Here is a 25005-nt window from a genome sequence, read left to right on the forward strand (position 1 = left end):
GTGCTCAAGGACTAGATGTTTGCTGCTATTAATTTTATCACTTACTGTAGAACATTTTTATCTCACATAATAATGTAAAGAGAAAAAGGAAAGGCAGTTTTTTTATAGTTTTGATGGAAAAACTGAGACTCAGAGATTTGTCTTTTCAGAGTCACCAGGTGGGAAAATGGAGCTGCTTGGGCCCAGAGTTTACTTGAATACAGATCGCTAGAGAGAATTCTTTTCTTCTGTTTTCTTTTCTTTTCTTTTTGAGGAAGATTAGCTGTGAGCTAACATCTGTTGCCAATGCTCCTCTGTTTTGCTGAGGAAGATTGGCCCTGGGCTAACATCCGTGCCTATCTTCCTCTTCTTTTTATATGGGACGCTGCCACAGCATGGCTTCATAAGCGGTGCATTGGTCCACGCTCAGGATCCAAACCTGCGAACCCCAGGCTGAAGCAGAGCACGTGAACTTAACCAGTACGCCTCTGGGCCGCCCCGAGAGAACATTTCTTTAACGGATACATCATTCTAACCAAGGTTTTCTTTTTCCTTTAGAGAAAATGCTTACCCTTTTAAGAACATTTTACTTAAAAAGAGAACAAAAAGAATTACGCTATAGAGATGGGGCCACTCTTCATAAGGCCAAGGGTCCATTCTATTTTCAGGGGTTATCTGAGCGTCACTCCTTGTCTCACCCTTCTCATTACTCGAGCAGGAGTTATCGTATTGCTCCTACCCAGAATCCAGGCTCAGCCATTCCCAGAGTACTTCTACAGGGTTCTATAAGCTATCAGCTGAATGGCAATTCTGTTCAGGCCTTAAAACAAAGGAATGTTGGACTAGGAGTCAGAAGACCCTGTTTCTTTGAACATCTTGATCATCTATGAGCTGATTGTTAACTGGGCAAGTCACCTGACTTTTCTGAGCCTTTGTTTCCTCATCTCGACAGCAGAGAACAGCCTGTGTTATCAGATTACTACAGTGTCAGTATTTTGGAAATTGTATGGTTCTGATCAGTAAGCAGTAAGGAAACAGCAGTGCAAGACCAGCATTCTATGGCCTATGGAGAACAATGAAAATGTCCACTTTACTGTTTGAGGCTGTAGACTTTGGTCTGACCTCCTCTGCCCAGCTGGAGTCACCAGTTAACATGTGTGGTTAACATGTAACACAGTTCATTAGGGTACCCCATCTCCTTTGCTCCCCATTACTGCAAAGAGAGAAGGCATTGTTGTTTGATGAAAGGGCTAGGAATCTCAAGATCAGGAAGGGGCTAGATATTAGATCCCCTAAGAAAATGTTGCTGTCCAGGCAACATGATATCTATCTTGGAATTGCTGAGTGGGAAAGGACTCTGGCTGGGCTCAGTGAGCTCAGCGTTGCTTCTAGGTTCTGTAGGTTGTTTAGATCCTCAGCACGCAGAACAAGTGACAGTGCCCAGGCTCCATTAGCAAAGAACTCACTAATTTGTTAATTATTCATTTTCAGCTGTTTAGCTTATATGTCTATACATTTGATGACTGGTTTTGATGGGGAACAAGCATCCTGTAATTTTCCACTGTCCCTAGTCTGCCTAAATTTAATAGAAAATCATTAAAAAGGCAAAGTTGTGCCTGCAGCTTTTCTGGACTGATAAATATAGTCATGAGGTCCAGGGTGCAATTGGGAGCCTACACGTGTCTTTGGAAAGTTAAGGTATGTCAGCATCTTCTTGCTGATGGTAATCAGACCTCATGGCTGCAGGTAGAATGCAGAGGACCCAGAGGAATGATACCCACTGACATGTAGTGAACAAATTACTGGGAAAGGGGCTCAGGCTCCCAGGCCTTGGTGTGCTATATTCTTGCTCTACTGGAGACGCCTGCCGGGCTCAAGCTAAATACACATCTTGCTCATATTACATCTTGTCCAAGTAAGATTTTCCATTACCACAACATAGGAGACGTTGAGGGCATGGTGATTGCTAAAACCCTATAAGACTGGTTGTCTGCACTTAGTGCTGCCAGGGTCAGAAAGTCATCAGTTCATGATGGTATATAACTGTTGCATTCTTCCTTCAACTAGCATGCAGTGAAGTCTGATTATGTGCAGGTCACAGCCTCACCTTTTCTCCTCCACATCCACTTGGTAATCAAATCCTGTTGATCCTGATGTAGACATTTCTCTTGAAAGCATTCCTTTTTCTTTATTCCTATTGCCACTCATATTAATTCGGTTCCTTAGCAACTCTCACCTGGGCCATTGCAGCAGCCTCCTCTGGTATTCCTGCCTCTGGTCCTTCCCTCAACTTTATGGGGACTTCTAGGGTTACTTTTTAAAAATAAATCTGTCCATGCAACTTCTCTGTGCTTAGAACTCTTTGTCTTTCCTTCATGTGGCATTCAGGGCCATTTACAATCAAACACAAACTGCCTTTCCAACTCTACCTTTTGCTTCATCCCATCATGAGCACTTTTTTTTCTTTCTTTCTAAGGAAGATTGGCCTAACATCTGTTGGCCAATTGAGCTAACATTGAGCTAACATCTGTTGCCAGTCTTCCTCTTTTTTTTTTCTTTATGAGGAAGATTAGCCCTGAACTAACATCTGTGCCAGTCTTCCTCTGTTTTGTTTGTGGATTGCCACCACAGCATGGCTGACAAGTGGTGTAGGTCCGCGCCTGGGATCTGAACCTGCGAACCCAGGTCGCTGAAGCAGAGTGCACCAAACTTAACCACTACACCGTGGGGCTGGCCCCTATCATGAGCTCTTTATTACAGATTTTCCCCTGAAAATGCTGTCTTTGTTTACCCCCCTGTGGCTTTGCACATACTGTTCTGTCTAAAAAGTATTAATCCCCGATCACACTTTAATACCTAATGTAATAAGTGTTGCCTCATCTCTGAAGCCTTTCAGCCCCCAGATTCACCACTGCCATTTTTTACATACATTGTGCTAAGTGTTATAATCATTTGTGTGTGGTGTGTCCTTCACATGAGATTACAAACTTCTGGAGGACGGGTATTGTGTTTCCTTCATCTTTTACCTCCAGCACATACCACAATGTCTAGAATATGTAGGCACTCAGTATATGCTTATTGAACATGTACAAGGCAATGTAGAATTCTGCACCCAGACACCTTATGGTCTAGCAAGAAACGTAAATTGCTTCATCATACTACTACTCAGAATAGGATAAGTATCATAAGAGAGGCTTTAATATATATACATGGTTAAGTCACAGATTGAAACACTCGTGCGAGAAGAACCATTTGTAATTGGAATTATCTTTTCTTTTACTGTGGTAAAATATATATAACATAATTATAATTTTAACCATTGATAAGTATACAATTCAAAGGCATTAAATACATTCACAGTGTTATATAACCATCACTACTGTCTATCCCCCAAACTTTTTTGTTATCCTCAAGAAGAACTCTGTACCCATTAAGTAACGCCCCCATTTCTACTCTCCCCAGCCCCTGGTAGCCTCTGTTCTACTTTCTGTCTCTATGAATTTGCCTATCCTAGGTACCTCATATAAATGGAATCATATAATATTTGTCCTTCTGTGTCTGACTTATTTCACTAAGCATAATGTTTTCAAGGTCCATCCATGTTGTAGCATTTATCAAAATTTCATTCCTTTGTATGGCTGAATAACATTCCATTGTATGTATATTATCACATTTTATTTGTTCATCTGTTATAGGTTTTTTCCACCTTTTGGCTATTGTAAATAATGCTGTTATGAACATTGGTGTACAAATATTTGTTCCAGTCTCAGCTTTCAATTCTTTTGGATATATACTTAGGAGTGGAATTACTGGATCATAGGGTAGTTCTATGTTTAACCTTTTGAGAAATCACTGAACTATTTTCCACAGTACCATTTTACATTCCTACCAGCAATGCACGAGGGTTCTACTTTTTCTACATCCTGGCCAACACTTGTTATTTTCCTTTTTTTTTTTTGTTTAATTATAGCCATTCTAGTAGGTGTCAATGGAATTTTCCTTTGCTTATACTTCAGGTAATTGTCTTTCTACTTGGTTCTACCTATTATTGACCATTAGTGACCACAAATAAACTGTTTTCACTTTCTAAATCTTGTATTTAACAACAGAAAACCAAATCTGACCAAAACTTCTGTGCGCTGGCACTTGTTATTAGGGCATAAGCCCTTTCCTAAACTTGGAAATAGAAAGAGGAAGACACTTCTTAGAAAGTTTTGTAATTATTCTTCCACAGCATGTATTATAGAGCAGGCAGGTATCAAAGAGCTGTTCACTTCAGAGAGTTAGTTGGCTATTATCTTGTTAGAGTGACCAGTGAGAGAGAGAAACTCAGTTTCCCACTTTGTGTTTTCTTAACCTGGCAATTGTGAAGTTCTTTCTCTGTTCAATCAGAAGTGCTCCTTTTTACTTCAAGCTGCTGTGCAAGTATTTTGACTCCAAATCTAGAACTCTAGTGGGTGGTATAATAGAACTAGAGGTGGTCTTGAAACTTATTTCAGTAAAAGAGATTGCTTTGAGAGAAGTGTGAGGTTTCAGAGGCCATGTAAGAACAGACTAAAAGGAAGGAGTTGGACCTCCTCAGGCTATAGAGTTGTGTTTAAAAACCATGAAAACAGAAGCAGCGTGTACACAAACTTGCTCAACACCTCCGCAAATCCTTGTACTCAGGGAGCTTTCTTGAAATTTGTAGTAGTGCATGGGCATCAATACTACAAGAGGTAATTATGATAGGAAATATTATGTTGATTCATTCTACAGATGTGTGCTGAGCAGTGTGCCATCTTTGCCCTCAAGGAACTCACAGTCTAATGCAGTAGGGGATTGAGGGGGGCAGCCTATAAACAGATTATTAAAAATAGTACAGTAAGTGTTTTTGGTGGAAATATTAAAAACCATCTGAAGGAAAAAAAGCAAGCTTTGAGGAACTTGAAAGACTTCACAGAAAATGAGATGATGCCTTTTCTGTAAAATGAGGACAATAACACCCCCTTTTTAGGATTATTGTGAAGATTAAAGAGGTAACACATATAAAGCTTTTAATACAGTTTCTGGCAAATGGTAAGCATTCAGCAAGTGTTACCTAATGTTGTTGTTGTTATATTATTATGGAGAGGTTTTATTGAATTGATGAATGACACTATATCCATTGATTGCAAGCAACAGAAACTGACTTCAGCTAATTTAAGCAAACAAAGGAATTTATTGGAGGGTATAAGGTTCACAGAATGGAAAGGAGAGTTTAACAACAGGCCTCAGGAAGGAAAGATACAAGGAAGCTCAGGGATCCTAGTATTAGTAACAGGAACTTAGTACAGTCTCTGTGGGATGATCCAACTTTAGCTGCCTTTTATCTTTGGATGTCTCTACTCTGAAGCGAGATTCTGATTAGATTAGCTTGGACCTTCTGCCCATTTCTGTGATGAAGGGGCAGAGTTCCAGGCTCATGTGGAGTTAGGGAGGAGTAGGTCCTGGCCCTAAGGAAGGGATACAGAGAGAGTGAGTGACATTCACCTCTGACAGTATCAGAGTACTTCCATGATCTACTGATCCATTGAGTCTGATGATGGAAGCAAGCAGGCAAACCCATGGAACAGCCTCTGGGGTATTTCTGTTGGCCATAGACTCTTGAATGCTGTGGCTTGTGACCAGTGCCAATCCAATGTGACCATACCAATCTGACGACATTCTTCATTGAAATTTCTCTGGTTTCTCCATGTTTGTTCTTAACTATGTTAGCTAAAACAAAGACTCTTGACTGTTAGAATAACAGAGGAAAGAAAACTTTTTGACCTCTGTATATGGCACCTTTTAATATGTCCAATATTATTACCTTTTCACATTTATCAGCTCATGATCAGGGATTTGCTCTGGGCCTTATTATGTCTACCTAGTCATACCCTTCCTTCATCCTGTTATTTATTTATTTATTTATTTTGGCCTAAACATGCTATTATGCATTTGACCTTGTTGAAACTCATCTTATTTCCAGGATTACTTTTCAAAAATTCAGAGTCATTTCCATTTTATTCTTGTTTCCAATGTACTGAAATTAGCAGTTTTAGCTTTGTGCTTGTGTGATTTTCCATTTCTGGTATGACTCATCAGAAGCAGAAAGATGTGACAGTGTAGAGAAGACACTAAAGTTAGGGACCGGCTCACTGAGGTAAAAATCCCAGCACTGTCCCAAGCTGGGAACTTGTTGTGACACTGGGGCAAGTCACTTAACATTTCGAGCTTCTGTTTCTTTGTTTATAGAATTGGGACAACAGTAGCAGTTAGGCTGTGAGCTCCTGGAGGGCAAGGTTATAGTTGTGAGGCACAAATAAGATCATATATGAAAACATTATCAAATGAAATGCTATGTATGCTCATTGTTACCATCATCACTATCATAATTATTATCAGTATAGGTTTTAAGTGGGGACCCCCAGAATTGTTTCTTTTAGGACTTTGTGCCATCAATGTTGTTGTTAAAACAGCAACTCTGTCAAACCAGTGTTGACCTCTCTAACTGGAGTATGCATGAGACTTGGCATGTGGGATACAATAAAAAACTTAAGAAATCAGAGTAAATTATAGCTGTTATCTTCCTTTTATCTGTATGTCCTGACATAGAAATAAATTAAATTGGTGTGATAGTTTGATCTTCCCAGGACCTTAATGTACCTCATCAGCTTCTTTTCAAGGTGATTATGGACTTAGGTCTTCGAATGCCTTGTCAAGTAGGTAAATGATTGTAATTTCCTAGGACAGCCATCTCTTGATATGCTGTTTTCCAAGCTTGATGAAAAGGCTCCTCTACTTTGTGACCATTCGGAAATTAAGGCTACTAGTTCAGCAGTTCTGCCTCCCAACCCATGCACCTTGTTTTTCAGGACATTATCAGGCTGTGCAGATTTTGAATATGCAGATCTCAAGCAGCAAAACTGGGATTTTCAAAATAAATAAGTAAGGGGCTTCTTTTTGAAAAAGGCATTTCAATGTAGCAAGCTTCCCTGGTTCATTAAAAGTTTGAAATGATTTATTAAAATGAGATGTAAGGATTATCTCATGCCTTGTTTATTAGGCTGGCCTTTAATCACAACTGGAACATGCTTTAACTCAAATGTTCGCATCCTTTTCTAAAAAGAGAAGAAGAAATTAAAATTGTCCATCTTTTCATGTTATATTATTTTTCCTTTTCTTTCTTCTTTTTTCTGGACCTGCCTAATACACACACATACACACATACTCACACATGCACACATATACAGTTATAGTTAGTTTTATTGGTTGCATTTTGTGATCATTGCTAAAAGATCCTCAGTAGATCTTTTAGTCATGCAAGTAAATGAGTTACATGCACACATGTGTATTTGGTCTCTCTATTTACTCACACGTGTTTCTGTGTATCTCACATAATATTGCACACTGAACTAACTTCTAACTTTAAATTTAAATAGACTGGCTGATGTTCAGTGCATATTAGCCTATTACCACTCAATGACTGTAGCCCATGGTGTTGATACTGCAAAGCATTGCTGCTGGCATCACTGACTACTAGAAAGACAGCTAAAACCTGACCTGCAGTGTTTCGCACTGCACTGTAGCCTTATGATGAATTTGACATTTCCTTATGCTTCAGTCAGCAACTCTAGCTACCATTTATCATTCATTATTCCAACAAATTCTTATCAGCCTCCAACTGTTAGCAACTTTGCCTCAAGCCAGTAGCCTTAAAGCTTATTCTTACCTTCATGCTCATCAGTTCTTACGTTGTCTATACCAACCTTCTTCTATTATCCCCTCCCACACTATATTTATACCCTTTTTTCCCTCAGTTTTCCCAGGAATGGAGCTTAGCTATACCAGAGATGTCTGATGTATTAGTAACTGGCCACTGATGACCCATCTGCTGGCCCATCTCCAGCTACCATAGGAATTGGGAATTTCTGAGTTGTGTTTACCTAAGACCACATTAGCACTTCTTAGCCCTGCCTCTACAGATAACCTGAGGTATAGGGCACATGAAGGAGCAGCCACATTATTTATAGTGTTTTTTCCAAGATAAGCATTGGAGTTGGACTGCTCTGTGTCCTAATCTTGACCTACTGTTTCCTGGCTGTGTAACCTTAACCTTCCCAAACCTCAGTTTCCTTTTCTCTAAAGTGGGGATAGTAACAGTACTCATCTCATAGAGTCATTGGGAAGGATTGAGTGAGTTCATCTGTATAAAGGTCTTAGCATAGTTCTTGGCACATGGTAAACAGTGAATTATGGGACCTGTTTCTGCACTTGAATCACTTTTGTGGTGCCTGTAAACTGAGGAGAGAGGAGGCTTTGAAGAAGATATAATACGTAAGCTAAGTTTTAGAAGATAAGAAGTTAGCATCCCAGTGGATAGAGAAGGGAGAAGGATTCCTGGCAGCAATATGCTTAAGAGCTATAAGAGAGCGTGACACATTTGTGGAAATTGCATGTAGTTTACTCTGACTGAAGGGTGAGAAAAAAGTGGGGAGGCAGGAGGAGGTGAGGCAGGAAAGACGACCAAGAATAGATCATGAAGAACCTTGTAGAGCTCACGGAGGAGTTTAAACTTGATCTTCCATCAGTCTCTCCACCCACATAATCTGGTTCCTCTGTTAAGCAGTCACATAAACATCTTTAAGAGCAGCAACAGCAAAAAGGGGAAAGAGAGCAGCGAATTGGCCTCAAATGAACTGGCATCTCTTTAAAGCTAGTATTCCTCCTTGAGAAGACTACATTAATTAAACATGTGCCTTGCAAGATTCATTATTACTTTACTTGTGTTCCCTGTTGGTTATCTCATTCATTAATCTGCTGATTAGTAACCCTGAACTCTTGCCCACCCCCCTTTTTTTTCATTCCCTTTTTAATATACTGTGCTGTTCCTCCTGGGATGTAAACTCCAGGACCCGTCCCTGGCCTGCTCATGTTTGTTTTCTTTGCCCCTTGTGCCTGCCTCTGCTATAACATTTGTAGTATGTGTTAAGTAATCCTTAAGGTAACATTTTTATTATGTCATAAAAAGTGCATGGCAAATATATTATAACTCATGGACTTTGTTTAAAAATGAACGGATAATTTATTGAGTGTGTTACATGAGCCTTGCTCCCCTCCCCTTTTCAGCTGAGACTTACTGCTCATTTAGCCTAGTCTCCTATTGAGTGCTCCCGCATTGTGACATGCTGGGAAAGCAGACCCATGGTTGGCTAGAAATGACATCACAGTTTATGTACTCAATAAAAATTTAATTAAGTCATTACAGGAATTGCAGTCATCATTTAACCCTCTGATTTCTTCTGTTTAGTTTATTATTAAACATTCAGTAATACTAGTCACCAAATCCTGATGGCTTATAAAATAGCTGCATGCATTTTTTAATAGCTTAAATAAATGGGAAAATATGAGTAACTGATATAAAAGGAACCTTTTCCTTGTGGCGGTGCTGTATGTATGGGTTTTTATAGAAAGCAAAGCATTATGGAAAGGATAAGAGTTTAATAAGAGAATGCCCAACACTATCTGGGAGGAGTTTCTCATCTGATTTGTCCATCTGTGTATTCATGGGCAGGGCCCTCCATATAGAATGATCTGGCAGTGGGGACACAGAACCTGCCCACCAGCAAACAAAAGCTTAAATCAGGGAATAAAATCCCAACAGAGGTTCACCAGAGGGAATATCCAGCTCCCCTTGGCTGCTGGGCTGGCTAGAAGGGCCCAGCAGGGTGAGTCCAGTAGTTTGGGAAGCTGGTCTCACTTACTCTCACCTGTTGCCTGCAGATCATGTGTCTGCACTGATCGAGCTTCCACCCTCTTCCAGGAAGGGCCCTTTTCATGATCTAATCTAGCCTGGGTGATGATATCTAAAAACCATTCCTAGCTGTGGCAGCCTACCATCTGTCAGCTAGAGGTAAGGGGCAGAGGCAACTTACAGGTCACTGGAGTTAGCATATAGGACCAGGAGGTAGAGGAGCCTTGTTAATAAGGAATTCCACCCCTGCTCTCCATTCTTCCTGGGCAATAGCCAGCCAGAATGCAGGTGCATCCCAGAAGGAGAAAGTGTTTGTATGTAAATGGAGCTTGCTGGAAAGCAAGAACTGAGGTTTGCAGATTAGTGTGTTGGTGATCTCTGGATATGCCCTCCAGATGGTGAAGTAGAAAAAGCACTCATCCAGAAGTCAGGTTCTAATTCTGGCTCTGACACTAACTTGATGTGTGACCTTGAACAAGTCCCTTCCCCTTTTTGGATCTCAGTTCACCACTTCCACAAGGGATTGGGCTAGGTGCCCTTTCAGCTCTAAAGCTTCCTGGTTTGATGCAACACATAAACCAGCTCTGCTGAGCAGGTTCAGTAAATGTTTACTTCTGAGAGATGCTCCTGCCTTCGTATTTGACATCTCTGATGTTGTCCGTTTATGGCTGTGGTTCTTCTTGCACAATTAGGAGAACAACTAGTATGGGAGTAGGGAGAGCCCCTAAATGGGTATCAACAGGTCTAGGTTATAGTCCCATCTTCACATTACAGAAGGAATTAACTCAAGCTCTGGCTTGTTTCTTGACTCTTCATTTCACCTCAGCCCCTTCTGGACGATGGTGCAGTAGAAGTTTGGCAGTATATGTTTCTGAAATTTCAGAAACATGGAAGGTACTCAGCAGCAAAAAAAAGGGAAACAAACAAACAAGTGGGTGTCATTGGATAGAACATGCTATGTGTGGCACTCAGGCCCTTGTAAGGATTCAGTCATCATCAGCATGCCAGGATTAGACTCTGCTCTGGGCCAGGCCTTGGATCAGACAGGGTTCCTTACAACCTTTGGGTAGCCCACAGACTAGTGGGAGAGAGAGGTAAATAAGCAACTCTAAATCATATTGTGCACCCAGGGGGAGAAGTGCGGACAGAGAGCTCTGAGAAAACAAAGGATGGATGGCTAGTTTGGCCTGGGTTAAAGGTGAGGTGGGAAAGGTCATGGATTGCGCTACCAGCTGTATCCAATCTGACATTTTCCAGTCTTGAGCTTCACAATTCTCTCTTCCTTTTTGAAAATTATCCACGACTATAAAGTATTGGAACTGGTTTTAGTTTTATATAAACAAACCAGAAGGTATTACTCATAATTCCTTGCATTTGCAGAGCACTTTGCAGCTTACCAAGGCTTTCAGCATACATTGTGGAATTAATGAATGAATACATGCTAATTCATTTGCTCTTCAAACCAACCCTGTGTGTAAGACATTTAAAAGACAGGGAAATAGACTTAGAGAGGTTACTTGACTTGCCCAAGATCACATCCTATGTATATAACAGAATTATGACTTGGACCCAGTTTTTCTGACTAAATCCAGAACCTTTCACTATTCCTTTCTGCCCTTCTTCAGAGACCAGTTATGAACCACAGGATTAAATCACTCAGTCTTTGATTTATGATCCAAAGTAAAATTATCCTTCTGGAGGCAGGAACCTGATGGAACATAAGGCCCATGAACTTTGGATTCAGACTGACCTGGATGCTAATCTCAGCTTTATCACTAATTTGCTGTGGGACCTAGGGCAAGTCACTTTACCTGTCTGAGTCTCAGTTTTCTGTATCTATAAAAATGTGACTATAGCACATCTATCTCTCTGAGTTCTGGTGACGGTTAGAGAAGATGATGTCCACAAAGCACCTGGCCCATAACAAGTGCTCAGTAAATGGAGGAGATGATGGTGGGCATGTTCATGGTCAGGGTTGTTAAGCACAAATCTCCTTTTCCATATGAAGTTCCAAATGACTTTTGGTTGTTTCTAAAACCTGTCAGTTTAAATATGCAACGAGTCCTTACTACATATCACACATTACACTAGGTTTTCTGCTGGGATCCCAGAGAGGAATGAAACGTGGTCCCTGCCCTCAAGCATATTCCTGGAGGTCAAAGTTTTTATCCTGTTGACGACATTCAGTGAACTGTACTCTAGGCTCTGAAGGCCCTCCTGGCCATTCTCTGAGAGGACTTCGACCAGGGTCTCAATGTCTCACTGGAATTGCATTTCTAAAACAGTCCCCTGAAATTAACAGTCTTAATACTTCAGCCCGTCTTATTCTCCTCTCCTGTCCACAGCCTCAAAGGCCCACTTTTCTCCTCAGCATCTCACTCACAGTTCTGCCTCTCTCCCTTCTCTTCCCACCTCTGACAACTTCCTTCTTTTGTCCTTTTACCACAACAAGCTCTTTTTTGTGGCCCTTAAGACATTTCCTAACCTGGTCCCAACATACCTTTCCAGTGTGTTCACCCTCCCTGGCAATCCCCAAACATTTTCTTTCCTGCCTCTGCACCTTTGCATACCTTTTCCCTCTGTCTAGAATGTCCTCTCTCCTCCCCCTCATCTCTCCTGTCAGACTCCTTCTCATCCAAGGTCCACTTAAATGTTACCTCTTAGAGAACTCTTCCCCAGCGCCCCCCAAGCAGAGATCACTTATACTAAAATTCATTTATGGCTTGCCACTTTTGGAATAGAATTTGGGGTAGTTATTTTTTACCTGTCTATTTTCCCATACTAGGCTGTGTGCTACTCCAGTCAAGAAATTGTTTCTCATACTTTGTGTTCTTGGGATCTAGCACAAAGCCTGGCACATAGTTGGGGCTCAGTTCATTAAAGTGAGTTACTGCTTTGTGTAATTTGACATCAAAACCTAAAAGAAGTTGTCAAACTGTGGAGAATCCTAACAGATCAGGGAAATGGGGATGGACTGGCAGTTTGACCTGTTAGAGACCCTCTCTCTTTATTCTACTAAGAGTCTGTTCTGCTAAGAGCTAAAAGCCCAAAATCATACTTTTTAGTTTCTTCCTTTCTTTCATACTTTTGTTTTTGCCATTTTGTTTCTGTAGGTTAATTCCTATATCCTGAAGAAGAACATGATCCTTATGACAAATAATTTCTATGCAGCAATCTTGGGATATGATGAGGTAAGATCATTTGCCACGCCTTAGGCCGAACAGTGGCCTCCCCCAACAAAAGCTTTTGATGAGAGCCTCTGAGGGAAGCTTCAGGGGCCGTCACTTCATGCCATTATGGCTTAGTATTTATTTCCTCATCTTCATTGACTAAGTAACTAGAATGAATGCCTTAGTTTGCCTGTGCTTGGGAAAGAGAGTGCTGTGCAATATGGGCAGGTCATTCAACTCGTCAGCATTTATTGAGTCCTCTGGGGTGCTGGATGGAGGGACAAAGGCAACTCAGTCACTGTCTCAGCCCCAGGTGCCTCCAGAGAAAGGAAGGCATACGCACATAATAGCACCATCTACCAGACAAATCACACACATTTTTGGCTTTAATTATAAAAGCAGTACATACTTATTTTAAAAATTCATAAAACTGTTGAAGTAGAAAATAGAAGGCCCCTTTTCTCTCTTGCCCAATTCTCTGCCCCAGAGGAAAACTTTGTTAACAGTCTATTGGGTGTCCTTCCAGATGGTATCTGTGCATACAGGAGCACCTATATATTTATTTTCTTTATGAAAATGGGAGTTACACTTACACACTATTCTGCAACTTGCTTTTTTCACTGAAAAATGTATCTTGGGCATCCTTCCACATCAGAACATTTAGATCTGTCTCATTTTTTTTTATTGTAAAATACACGTAACATTTTAACCATTTAACCATTTTAAGTGTATATTTTAGTGGCATTAAGGACATTCACATTGTTGAGCAACCATCACCACCATCTATCTCCAGAACTTTTTCCATCTTCCCCAACTGAAACTCTGTATCTATTATATACTATTCTCCCATTCTCCCCTCCCTGCAGCCCCTGGTAACCACTGTTCTGCTTTCTGTCTCTATGATTTTGACTACTCTAAGTACCTCATATAAGTGGAATCGTACAGTTTTTGTCTGTATGTTTTGTGACTGGCTTATTTCACTTACCATAATATCTTTAAGGTTCATACATGTTGTAGCATCTGTCTCATCTTTTTTACCCCCAGAAATTTCAAACACATAGGAAAGTTAAAAGAACGGTATAATGAACACCTATGCACACCACCAGGATTCATCGTACCTCATCTTTTTAACAAATCTTGTGCTTTTATGCTCATTTTGTGATTTAATGCAAGCATCACCCTTTCTGGGAAACGGTCCCAGAACTTCCCCAGGCTCAGCTCATTCCTCCCTCCCTGGACTCTACAGCACTTGCTACATTAGCATTAACTGTCACCCTGGCTGGGTAGGGATTTCTTCTGGGTAGTGGCAGTGTCTACTGTGTTTGTATTTCTATTGCCTAGCATGGTGCTTGGCACATGGTAGGTGAAGAGTGAGGAAAGGAGGAAATGCATAAAAGGGTGAAAGTAAGACACTAGAGTTTAGGCTGGAGGAAGTGTTCTCAGCCTGAAGATAATAAATAAAGCCAGGAGATAAGCTTACAAAAAATTAAGTTAAATTAAATAACTTGCTTAGAGTCCTAGGACTAATTAAAATTGAGGTTTCCTGGGGCCAGTCCGGTGGCGTAGCTATTAAGTTTGTGTGCTGTGCTTGGGCGGCCCGGGGTTCACAGGTGCGGATCCCGGGCACGGACAGACACACCGCTTGTCAAGCCATGCTATGGCGACGTCCCATATAAAGTAGAGGAAGATGAGCATGAATGTTAGTCCAGGGCCAGTCTTCCTCAGCAAAAAGAGGAGGATTGGCGACAGATGTTAGCTCAGTCTTCCAAAAAAAAAAAAAAAAAAATTGAGGTTTCCTGATTCCCAATCCACCAGATATTCTGTTAGAAGAAAGCAATTTAGATTGCATACCACACACATCATTAATTTAACATGAGCTTTGTGGGAGTGGATGGGAGTTGAGAAATACTGCTTAAATCCGCACATCAATTATTAAATTAGATACATTCTGATTTCAGAAACCTTACAGTGTATAAAAGAATGAGGCTTAGAATTGAAGAAATATAACTCTCCTTTATTAGCATTTGTTTGAGGTCTTTATTGCAGGTGGCTCAGTTGATTCCTCTCACCACTGTTAATAAAGATATTCTGAATTGTGTCTCTTCTCTGTCCCCCATCCCATTGCATCCTGGCAGAGCCATCTTACAAACATGCCCAATCACAAGATCGTCTGGGGTGCTTTTCAAATCTAATTCCTGAGCACCTCTCTGAAGATTCCAGTTCAATAGGAGTGGGGCCTGGTAGTTCAACAAGCACCCCAGGTGACTCTTAAGAATGAGAAAGTTTGGGAAATATACTAATTACCTAGGACATTTTTTAGAAATACCAGTTTTTGGGCCCTATCCCCCAAAAGTTCTGATTTAACTGGTATAGGTGGGCATCTGTTGTGGTGAAAGTTCCCTGCGTAATTTTAATGTGCAATTCTAGAACAGTTTTTCTTATATTTTAATGTGCATGCGAATCACCTGGAGACCTAGGTAAAATTTGAATTCTGACTCAGCAAGTCTGGGGTGAGGCCTGAGAGTCTGCATTGCTAACAAGCTGCAGGTGATTTGGGTGCAGCAGTTCTGCAGACCACACTGGGAGTCACAGGGTTCTAGAGCTGTGCTGTCCGATTCTAGCCACATGTGGCTATTTTGATTTAAATTTATTAAATAAAATTGAAAATTCAGTTCCTCAGTTGCAGTAGTTACATTTCAGGTGTTCAATAATCATATGTGGCTACTGGCTGCTATATTGGACAGTGCAGGTGTAGAACATTTCCGTCATCACAGAAAGTTCGTTGGATGATGCTGTTCTTCAGCACCCTTTTCCTAGAATCTTGCTTGGATTGTGTCCCCCCTCTGGACATTTTTGGAACCTTCCTGTTTTCTACCACATTAGGTCCAAAGTCCTCCATGGAACTTCAGGCCTTCTGTGAACTGTCCCCATTGTGCAGTGTCCTGTCCACCTTGATCACCCATTGCCCTCCAATGTGTAACCTTCTCTCCGAGTGAAGCCATTTGCTTCACTACCCAACAGACATGCTGTGCCTGATTGAGGCTCTCCTGGACAACCGGTTGTGGAGAGCAGTAGCTGAGTCTGTCAGCTTTGGACCTGAGGGCCTGGTTAATGGCCTGGCACCTTGCAGCTGCTTCTTTTGTAAATGTTTAGTGAACTAATATTATTCTCTCTTGCTTAGAATGTCCTATAGCTCTCCAAATATCCTCCATTCTTAAAGGCCCCCTTCTCAAAGCTGTCCCTGACCTCTCTAGATATGTGTTTTTCACTCTGAATTTCAGCGTACATCCATCCACCCCATCCATTTAACAAGTGTTTATTAAGAGCCTGCCGTATGCGATGCACTGGAAATATATTGGTGAATAAAACAAACATGGTCTGGTTCTTTCCCACTGGAGCTTAGCTTCTAATGGAGAGATAGGCAGTAAACAAGTAAATAAATAAGTAATTACAAATAGAGTGCAGTGATAGAGAATAACAGGGGGAATGTACTTAGTGTGGACTGGGAAGGTCTCTGAGGAGTTGTCATAGAAGCTAAGACTGAAGAATGAAAAGCCAGCTATGTATGTACAGAGTACACCTCAGAGTCTCCCTGGGCAGATTAACATTTGTTCATTCTCCAGGATGTAATTCTGTGCTGCTGTTGGATGTGCACTAGCTTTGTCCCTTCAACCAGATTGCAAGCTGCATGTGAGCTGAGACCATATTGCTGTGATGATATTCTTAGCATCATGCTAAGCACATAGTGCTGTCAAATCAGTTTTCACTGAGACAGACTCTGCCACCCTAAACCCTTAACCATAACCAGAGCCCTCTGGGGTCAGGACAAGTCCCTTTGGCTTCCTCTCAGTTACTCTAGACCTAAGGGTCTTAATTTCCTGAAGGATACTTTTTTTGTATCGTGAAGGAAAGCAAGTAGGCACCCTAGTAGATTGTGGGCAAATTGCTCTGCAACCTAATGTTTGGTTTCCAGGCACTCTTTTCCTTTCCTGCTTCCTTAGTTTGAAATTTACGCTCTCTCAGACCAGTCTCCCATTTCTTTTCACTGACTTACTAGCTTACTAGCATTATGGTGGAAAGAAGGCTAAAGCTGAGTTTCTTGATTTATTCAACCTCTTTTATTGCACTCCCACTCTGTGCCAGGTACTGTGTCTTAACTAGAGCTAGTCAGACACCGTCCCCTGACCTCACCAGTGCATTCTGGTCTTAGTTCTACCACCAGTTAGCTAGAAAACCTCTAAGCCTCAGTGTACTATCTTTCAAATGGGGGTAATAATATCTGTTTTTCTTGGCATACCTAGTCATTAGGAGCCAGGTGTGTGAAGGTACTCTGACAGTCTGGAACAGTCAAGTTATTATGACTGTTAATCTGAGTCTTGAATCATCCTTTTTTCCCAGCTGCTGAGGAACTCCTGATTATGGGTTTGCCCCTTCTCAGCCATCTTAACCCACCTCCAAGGCTGCCTGTTTGTGGCAGGCCATGGCTCCCAGACTTTTGCTGTCCTGTGCTCTGTGCTCATTCTCCAAGTCCTCATAACACCCACTCCTATTCCTATTCCCTCCCTTGTAGCACATGTGAGTTGCTGCCAGCAGCACCCCGGCATGTGCCCAGGGCACTTCAGACACAGGAAGGCTGTTGTGTTAGCAAATAGCTTGGAGAATGGTGATGTGCCTGAGCTTGTCCTTGGCTCCTGTCCCCATCTGCCGGAAGAAGCTGGTTTTCCTGACTCAGCCATTGTGCCAGGACAGTCACATAAGCTGTAGAATTATAGGGGTGTTTAGCAGGGGGCATTTGGAACAGGTAGACTGTTTTTCCACCAAACTGTCAGCACCCCATACTGGACATGGCCCTTCCTGGCAGCAGACCTGAAGCCAGAACTCATGTTCCACAATACCCCAGAGGCCAGCCCACAACATAATGTCAAATAAATGATCCTGGGTCTTTTTGTAATGATTTACCAGTTACAGAGCCTTTTATGGCCATTATCTCTTAATTCTTACAACAACTCTCTTGGATAGGTATTTTGCTTGTTTAGCTCATAAGAAACTGAGGCTCAAGAAGGGCTAATGGCTTTCCAAAGGCCACACAGCCATCAAGTGACAGAGCTACCATTTGAACTCAGGTGGTCTGATCCCCAGATCCCACTGTTGTTTTAACTATATTCACAGCTGCCTGCCAAAGCAAGCTCCTAATCTTTGTATCTGACATATTACACTTAACAAAACACCTTCACATTATCTTGCTTTTGTAATTCAAGGATGCTGTGAGAAGGGCAAGTATTTTCATCTCTATTTAATAGACGAGAAGATTGAGACTCAGGTTTAGTGAATTGCCCACCATCACTGAGCTTGGTAGTAGCAGAGCTAGGACTTGATCCGACCTTCTAACTCTCACTCAGCACTTTGGTTCCACACATTACCTTGGCACCATGGCACCTGGACAGAGCAACTTCTCAGGGCCTTGGCCTTCGGTCACACTTGCCCCAGGAAGCAAGACCTTCCTCCCTCCATCCTTTAGAGGTCTAAGTTAGAAAATCACTCTAGTTTGTGGCCCAGGCCCTGATTAGCATCTGTGATCTTTGGGCTTCCCAACAGAGCTTTCCTGTGTGCCGAGAGAGTCAGTGTTAGGCGCACACGCATGCGCGCACACACCCACACTCTGAGCATTCCCTCTGGCCCATGGCAATCCTGGTGAACAGCCTGTTCCTCTACTAAGGGAGAGGCTGGGCCAGCCACAGCCAGCCCAGAGCTAGGTGACAGTGAGGCCAAGGTGTCCAGCTCCCTTCCCCAAAGAGCCAGCTGCCTTGCAGATGTGTACCTTTGGACCAGGAGAGAAGGTGCAATCCACTCCCACCTCTGTTCCTGGGAAAAAGTATACACTTAAAATACTCCAAGTCCATTCCTGGTGGACAGCAGTGGAACTACTGCTGCTACTATTTCTCTTCTTGGCCTCTCAAGCATTGCCTAGGCTGGGTGCACTGCGGGAGAGTAGAGGGAGCGGTGGCATGGGAAGGTCGACCAGACCTGAGCCCCATCTCTGCATCAACCTTAGCCAGTCACTTGGCCTTTCTGAGTCCCGTGTCCTTCTATGTAACATGAAGGGTTTGGACTAGATGCTTTCTGATGACCCCTTCCAGCTCTACCATGTGGCTACCGCATTTCTCTCTCATAGTATCTGTAAGGTCCTTCTGAGCTGATTCTGTGGTTGCTAGCATGTTCACGGTACCTCCAGCTTTTGTATCATGACTCTGAGATACTCTGTGGAAGACCAGTTGTTGTGCTTTCTGTTCCAGGGGATCCTTTCAGATGATCATGGGCTGGCTGCTGCCCTCTGGAGAACCTTCTTCAACCAGAAATGTGAAGACCCTCGACAGCTTGAATTGTTGGTGGAGTATGTGAGGAAACAGGTGAGTAGCCCTTCCCCTCCTCTCCAGAGTCTTATGGAAAGCAGGTCCTTCTTGAGGTCTGTGGATGCTGGACTTTCAGAGGATCATGAGAGACTGAGTTCCCAGAGGCCAGTCTGAGGGAATTCTGACCCAATCATGTCAGCAACAGGCACCAATGAAGAGCATCTTCTGTGTATCCAAACATGAACTTGTCCAGGGGTTGGGGAATGGGAATAGAAGAACAAGAAAAGGCACTAGGTAGTCTCTTGCTCTCAAAAACTTTTAGTCATTAATTCACTACACATTTGATTGCCTATTGTGCTAGATCTGGGGCACACATAGTCCTGTAAGACATGGGCATGGAGAACAGGGCAGCCACCCACTGTAACCACCCTTCTGTACCCACTTAGAACCCTAGGATTCATGTTTCCTCCTCCTGATTTCTAGCAGGACCGGGCTCCAGGCAGCATTCCACAGACATCTCTCAAGCCTCTCTTCCCACTGGGTGCCATCCACAGTCAAGCAGGATCCCCCTAATTCATTATTTACCCTCTGGCTCCCCAGGGCTCTGTGATACCAAAGCTTCTAGGAGAAAGCTCCAGGGTGAGGACTGCTTAACTACATAGTTTTCCTCAAGGCCGTGGAGAATTCACTATTTGTTCTCTCTGCCCACTGATCCTGTATTGATGGGAAATTCATACTTTATAGATGAGTGAGTTGAGTGGCAGGGAAGAAGAACATAGAGGCTTTTCCAGGGTCTGCCAGTGAGTCAGCCTGCACAGCTGGCCTAGAACCCCAAGCTGGGTGATTCATGTAGCCACTAGAGGCCTCAGCTGCTCCAAACCACTCATCAGCTCAGGCTGTCCCATGAGTCACACCTTTGCTTCATGGGCCTGGCCCTTGAAGCCGAAGGGGCCTCAGCCCACAGTTATTCTCTTATTCACCTGTGCCCATGGCCTTCAAGCCTCCGACAGCCAGGAAACGGAAGGCCGGCTTCAACTCTTGAAGAGAAGACAGGGCCAGCAGGACCCAGGGCCCACAGCTAGCCCAGTATGTGAAAGCCACATACTGAGGCTCTTCAGACACAGAGCATAGAGAACCCCAGAAGCCAGGACTTCTGTTTGACCATTCTTCAAATCTGCCAGAGCCAGGGAGAAGGCGCTGCGGTGAGAGGGCTCCACTCACAGAGAATTCTGAGACTCACACTGTTGACTGGACTCACCCTCAGACAGGAGTAGCAATCGGTAAAGCAAATGCTATGTTTTCTGAGAGACCAGCTTATCTTTTCCATCTTCCGTGGTGGGCTTGTGCCAGGGCTCTGAGAGCCCTGAAGGAAGGGGCTAACCACACTAATGTCCCTGTAAGAAGTCTCATATGGCCCCAGTGAGAGGCAGGCAATAGGAAAACAGTGATGGGGCTCTTAGGGAAGCAGGGAGCTTTGATGGTGACCCAGTTCTGTCAGCAAATCTTTTGAGCACCTACTGTGTCAGGCACTCTGTGGAGAAAGCAGAGATTAATAAGACCCAATCCTGCCCCCAAAAAGCCACCTCATGGTTTGGTGAGGAAACCTGTCAGACACAAGGCTAACTCTGGAATAAATCATAAATTTAAATAATATAAATAAATAAAACTGATTTATTCCTAAATACAGGTAGGAACAAAGTGCTTTGGCAAGCCAAAGAAAAGAGACACTAAATCGAACAGAGTGGACCAGGGAAGACCAGGAAGCTGGGCCTTAAGCAGACTCTAGTCCTGCACCATGACTCTAGTTGGTGTGGTAGATGGATCAAGACCCAGTCAGCGGTTATTTCGAGATTTTCAACCCAGGAGATGGGCAGAGTGGTGGCATTAGGGACAGAAATGGAGTAGTTGGAAAGAGGGGTGGATTTTAGGGAAGATAATAGTTGATCTTGAGTTGGAAGATAGCAGAACATGTGGAAATCTAGACCTGAGGTATATGTGAGAGACTAGGGTTGAGTTTGAGCGTCAGAAGATGAAGAAACAGAAGTGAAGGAATTCTTGGAAGAGGGAGATGATCCAAGGCCTGAGATGAGGCCTCTGGACTCCTGTCTGCTCCTCTTTGCCTCCAAATACCTTCTCACCCCAACATAAAGCCTCATCTTTCTGAATCCAATGCTGATTCCTTCTCTGATCCAGCTCTCACTCTGGATTTTGCCTGTCCACTTGAAAGCATTTCTCATTTTGCTGCTCTCTTTACTGGCAGCAGCCTGGGGAATTCTCCCAGAGACCACCTTTACCTCCTGAGACTCAGCCTTCATTAGATTGCCTGCCTCTTGCGGAACTGCCCAACCACATCTCCCCTGCGGCTGCTCCTGTTCTCCATCACAGGCGTCCCCTCTTCACAGCACTGTACAGGGCAATAAACTACCCCAGCCATCCTAGAGGGGTGAAGCTGAGGCCCACTAACCATGGGGTCGGGGCCCACTAGAGGAAAGTAGGGGCATACGTATTTAAAAAACAGTTCAGTGACTAGCAGTGTGCATATGTTATAGCATTTAATCTTTTCATGAGTCCTGTGGGGTACAGGTTACTATCCCCTCTCTCAGACAAGGGAACTTAAATCTCAGAGAAGGGAATTGGCTCACCTTGGGTAACATCGCTACCCAGAATAGATAAACAAGTGCACGCATGCGCACCCACACCTCAAGGACGTATTTCCTTCCCCCTGATACATCCTCCTTAGAAAGTTTTTTCAGTCCAGAAAGTCAGGGCTTATGTGTCTGTTTGTCCGTTCAGAGGCGTGATGGGGAATTCCCTAAAGCCTTCCTGATGAGCTTTCCCAGTGAATTGTTTCTCTGAACCTCCTTAAATGAAATAATCTGGGAGATCAGAGACCCCCTTGCCTGGGAGCTGGGATGGTCAGAAATCCTCCCTGTCCCCTCCCCTTCCTCTCCTTTGGGAGGCTGGTTCCTTATGCCACCTCATGTCAGTCCTGCTTGTCCCTTTCCTCTGTTCCCTGCTTTTTCTTGCAGATGCAGTACCTGGACTCCATGAATGGTGAGGATCTGCTTCTGACAGGGGAGGTGAGCTGGCGCCCTCTGGTGGAGAAGAATCCTCAGAGCATCCTGAAGCCCCATTCCCCAATTTATAACGACGAAGGTCTTTGATGGGCTGGTCCCTCCAAACAGCTGCTCAGGTGGCTTTGAGGAACTGCCCGGAGAGAGGTGCCTGTTTGGCCCAGGACCCTGCAGAAAGTGGCCTGAACTGACCTTTGAACAGCTTCTGTCAAATATATGGCCCCATTTATGTTGATTTTCCTCTTAGTATGCCCAGGAGTCTGATCTGGTGGGGTACAGTGCTGGGAAAACCCTTGACTCTTCCAGGGTGTCCTCTCCCTCAAGAGAAGCCCTGAGAAAGACCTCCCCAGCACACACTCCCCAAGTCCCCGCCATCAACCATGTGATTGACAGCTTTTCCCAAAGGCCACAGAAGGGATGGGGGTAAGTTAGAAAGGGGCACCCCCACCAAGGGCCCACTGTGGCCTAGGAGTAATGCTGCTGAGTCAAGATGGGTAACCACACTCTGTCCTCTGGCTTTGAGCTGTGGGGTTGAGTTGGCCATTAAAAGAAACAGAGATTTCTCTCTGCCATGGCTCTTCTTTATTCCAGGGTCGTTTAGAAACTTATCTGAGGTGGTGGATGCCATAAGCTGAGGAGCACCACCTAGCTCAGTTAGAGATGGGGGGTGGAGATGGGGGGCGGCAGCAGTGTCAGGAGGGTCTCTGCTGCTGCTTTTGCCTCCAGTTCATGGAGATGTCACTGATCTGGCCAAGACACAGCCTGCCAGGCTCTGTCCTCTGGGGCCCAGGAGGCTCCTGACGGCCAAGGGGCTTGGGGCTAACATCCTGAGTCATCTGAAAAGAGGTCTCAAGAACAAAGGTCCCTTTGTCACCTCCCATTGAACCAAGTGAGGAACATGCTGTTTTTCCTCTCTTGGCTCCCCCTTATATGAGATATTGGGGAGAAGAGAATATTCTCCCTGGTTTAGTTGTGCCATCCCAGTATCCAGTCCCATGCCCAGCTTTCTGTCCCCTTCCCAACTTCTGGAGCCAACTTGGTCTGAGCGCTTGAGGACCAGTCTCCTCCTCCCTATGAGTATGGGTCATTGCTTGGGGAATTTTCTTTTAAATTGAAGAAAGGAGGTGGGGAACCAAAATGCCCCTCCCTCCCCCCATCAAACTTCCTTCATTTAACTTGCTATAAAATGAGTCATATAAAGAAACCCTATATGGGTGAGGTATATCCCACTTCTGTGAAAACATTACAAATCAAACCGCCTTCTCTGAGTTTATTTAAGATGCTTTTGTTGCTAGCGGAGCTCTAGAGTGAAGCCTCCTCTGTGTGTGTGAGATAATAACACCTTGTAACTCATTACAGCTGGGCACTATTTACATAAACCAGAGCTGAGCCAGGCAGGAATTTGCTGATTAATTTATTTTTAATGGAGTGAAGTATACCATGCACCAAAATAAACTTTACTGTGTGTACCTAACTGCTCCTGGAATGGATGGAAAAATTAATGGAACAGATTTTGGCTCCCAGCTCTACACATTAATTCATATATAAAAGTTATTTGAGCCTTAACCCGTTTGCTGCCCAGGGCAGGTCCCCAGCCACAGATCCCAGCCCACAGCACCAGTTCAGCTACCGGGCTTGCTTTAGAATCATGAAATCTCAGATTTGGAAGGAAGTTAGAGGTCATCTAGTCCAGCCTTGGTCCAGAACTTGACTCCCCTTCTTAATATCCCAGTGGCCTGTGTTCATACAGGCCCTATATGAACACTTCCAGCAGCAGATGGTCCCTGCCTGCAGAGCCAAGTCCTGTCTCCATAAGATGAGTAATCATAAAACACTGCAACCTATAATACGGAGCTGCGCTTCAAAGAGCCAAATTGGATGTATCATGTCTGTGATGTCCAAAGCCCTCACTTCCTAGCCATCGGTGTCTTTCACTGACCAATCCCCTTTCCCTTCTAGGTCAAATCTAGGCTCCTGGGAGGCTGCAAGGCTCTTGTTAGTTTGACCCCTGCTTGTTTTTGTGAGTCTCTAACCCATTTCTTCTCTGAGCAAACTGAACCACTTCTGGTTATCTGAAGAGACCACCCTGTGTGTTTCCTCTCCTATTATCCTCTCTGTCCTTCTGACTAAAGAAATCCCACGTGTCCTCAAATACCCTCACTCCTGTCTGCCCCAGGCGGCATCCTCCATGAAGCTGTTTTACACTGCCACCCTCTGTCCTGCACTGGGAGTTCCTTCAGAGTGGGCACTATGTTTGGGTTAGTCACCTTTGTTTTTCCAGTGCCCAGCAGAATGCCTGGCTCATAGTAGGCATCAGTGTAAGCTTTGATAAGTGAAAGAAAGAATGACTAGATCATCAATCATTATCAGTACAAGCTCAACAAAAAAGCCCCTTTCTGTACCAGTCTCTCAGCCTTACCTACAGTTCAGCTTATTTTAACGATTCATTACGAAGTACTTCCTTTGGCCTTCGTAGGAATGAAAGCCAAATGTTCTTTCTATAGCTGAATGCTTTTCTATTGTAAATTGTTATTATACAAAACAAGTGAAGGACATGATTTCTTGCCCACAGGGAGATTGCTCTCTAGGGATATTTTTTTTTTTTTTTGAGGAAGATTGGCCCTGAGCTAACATCTGTTGCCAGTCCTCCTTTTTGCTGAGGAAGATTGGCTCTGAGC

General features: G+C 43.5%; 1 protein-coding gene across 2 annotated transcripts in view; it reads left to right on the plus strand.

Annotated features, from left to right (window-relative positions):
- Positions 1–23801, plus strand: part of LOC131418490 (ubiquinol-cytochrome-c reductase complex assembly factor 1) — a 96311-nt gene extending 72510 nt beyond the window's left edge. For both annotated transcript variants that reach the window (XM_058562821.1, XM_058562820.1), the window contains 3 exons: positions 12847–12924; positions 19197–19310; positions 22283–23801. In XM_058562821.1, coding sequence (XP_058418804.1) covers positions 12847–12924; positions 19197–19310; positions 22283–22417 — 327 coding nt within the window. In that variant the 3' untranslated portion in view covers positions 22418–23801. The remainder of the gene's footprint in view (positions 1–12846; positions 12925–19196; positions 19311–22282) is intronic.
- The last annotated feature ends 1204 nt before the right edge of the window (positions 23802–25005 follow it).

Source organism: Diceros bicornis, chromosome 19 (genome assembly GCF_020826845.1).
Source record: "Diceros bicornis minor isolate mBicDic1 chromosome 19, mDicBic1.mat.cur, whole genome shotgun sequence".
NCBI classification, from domain to species: Eukaryota; Metazoa; Chordata; class Mammalia; order Perissodactyla; family Rhinocerotidae; genus Diceros; species Diceros bicornis.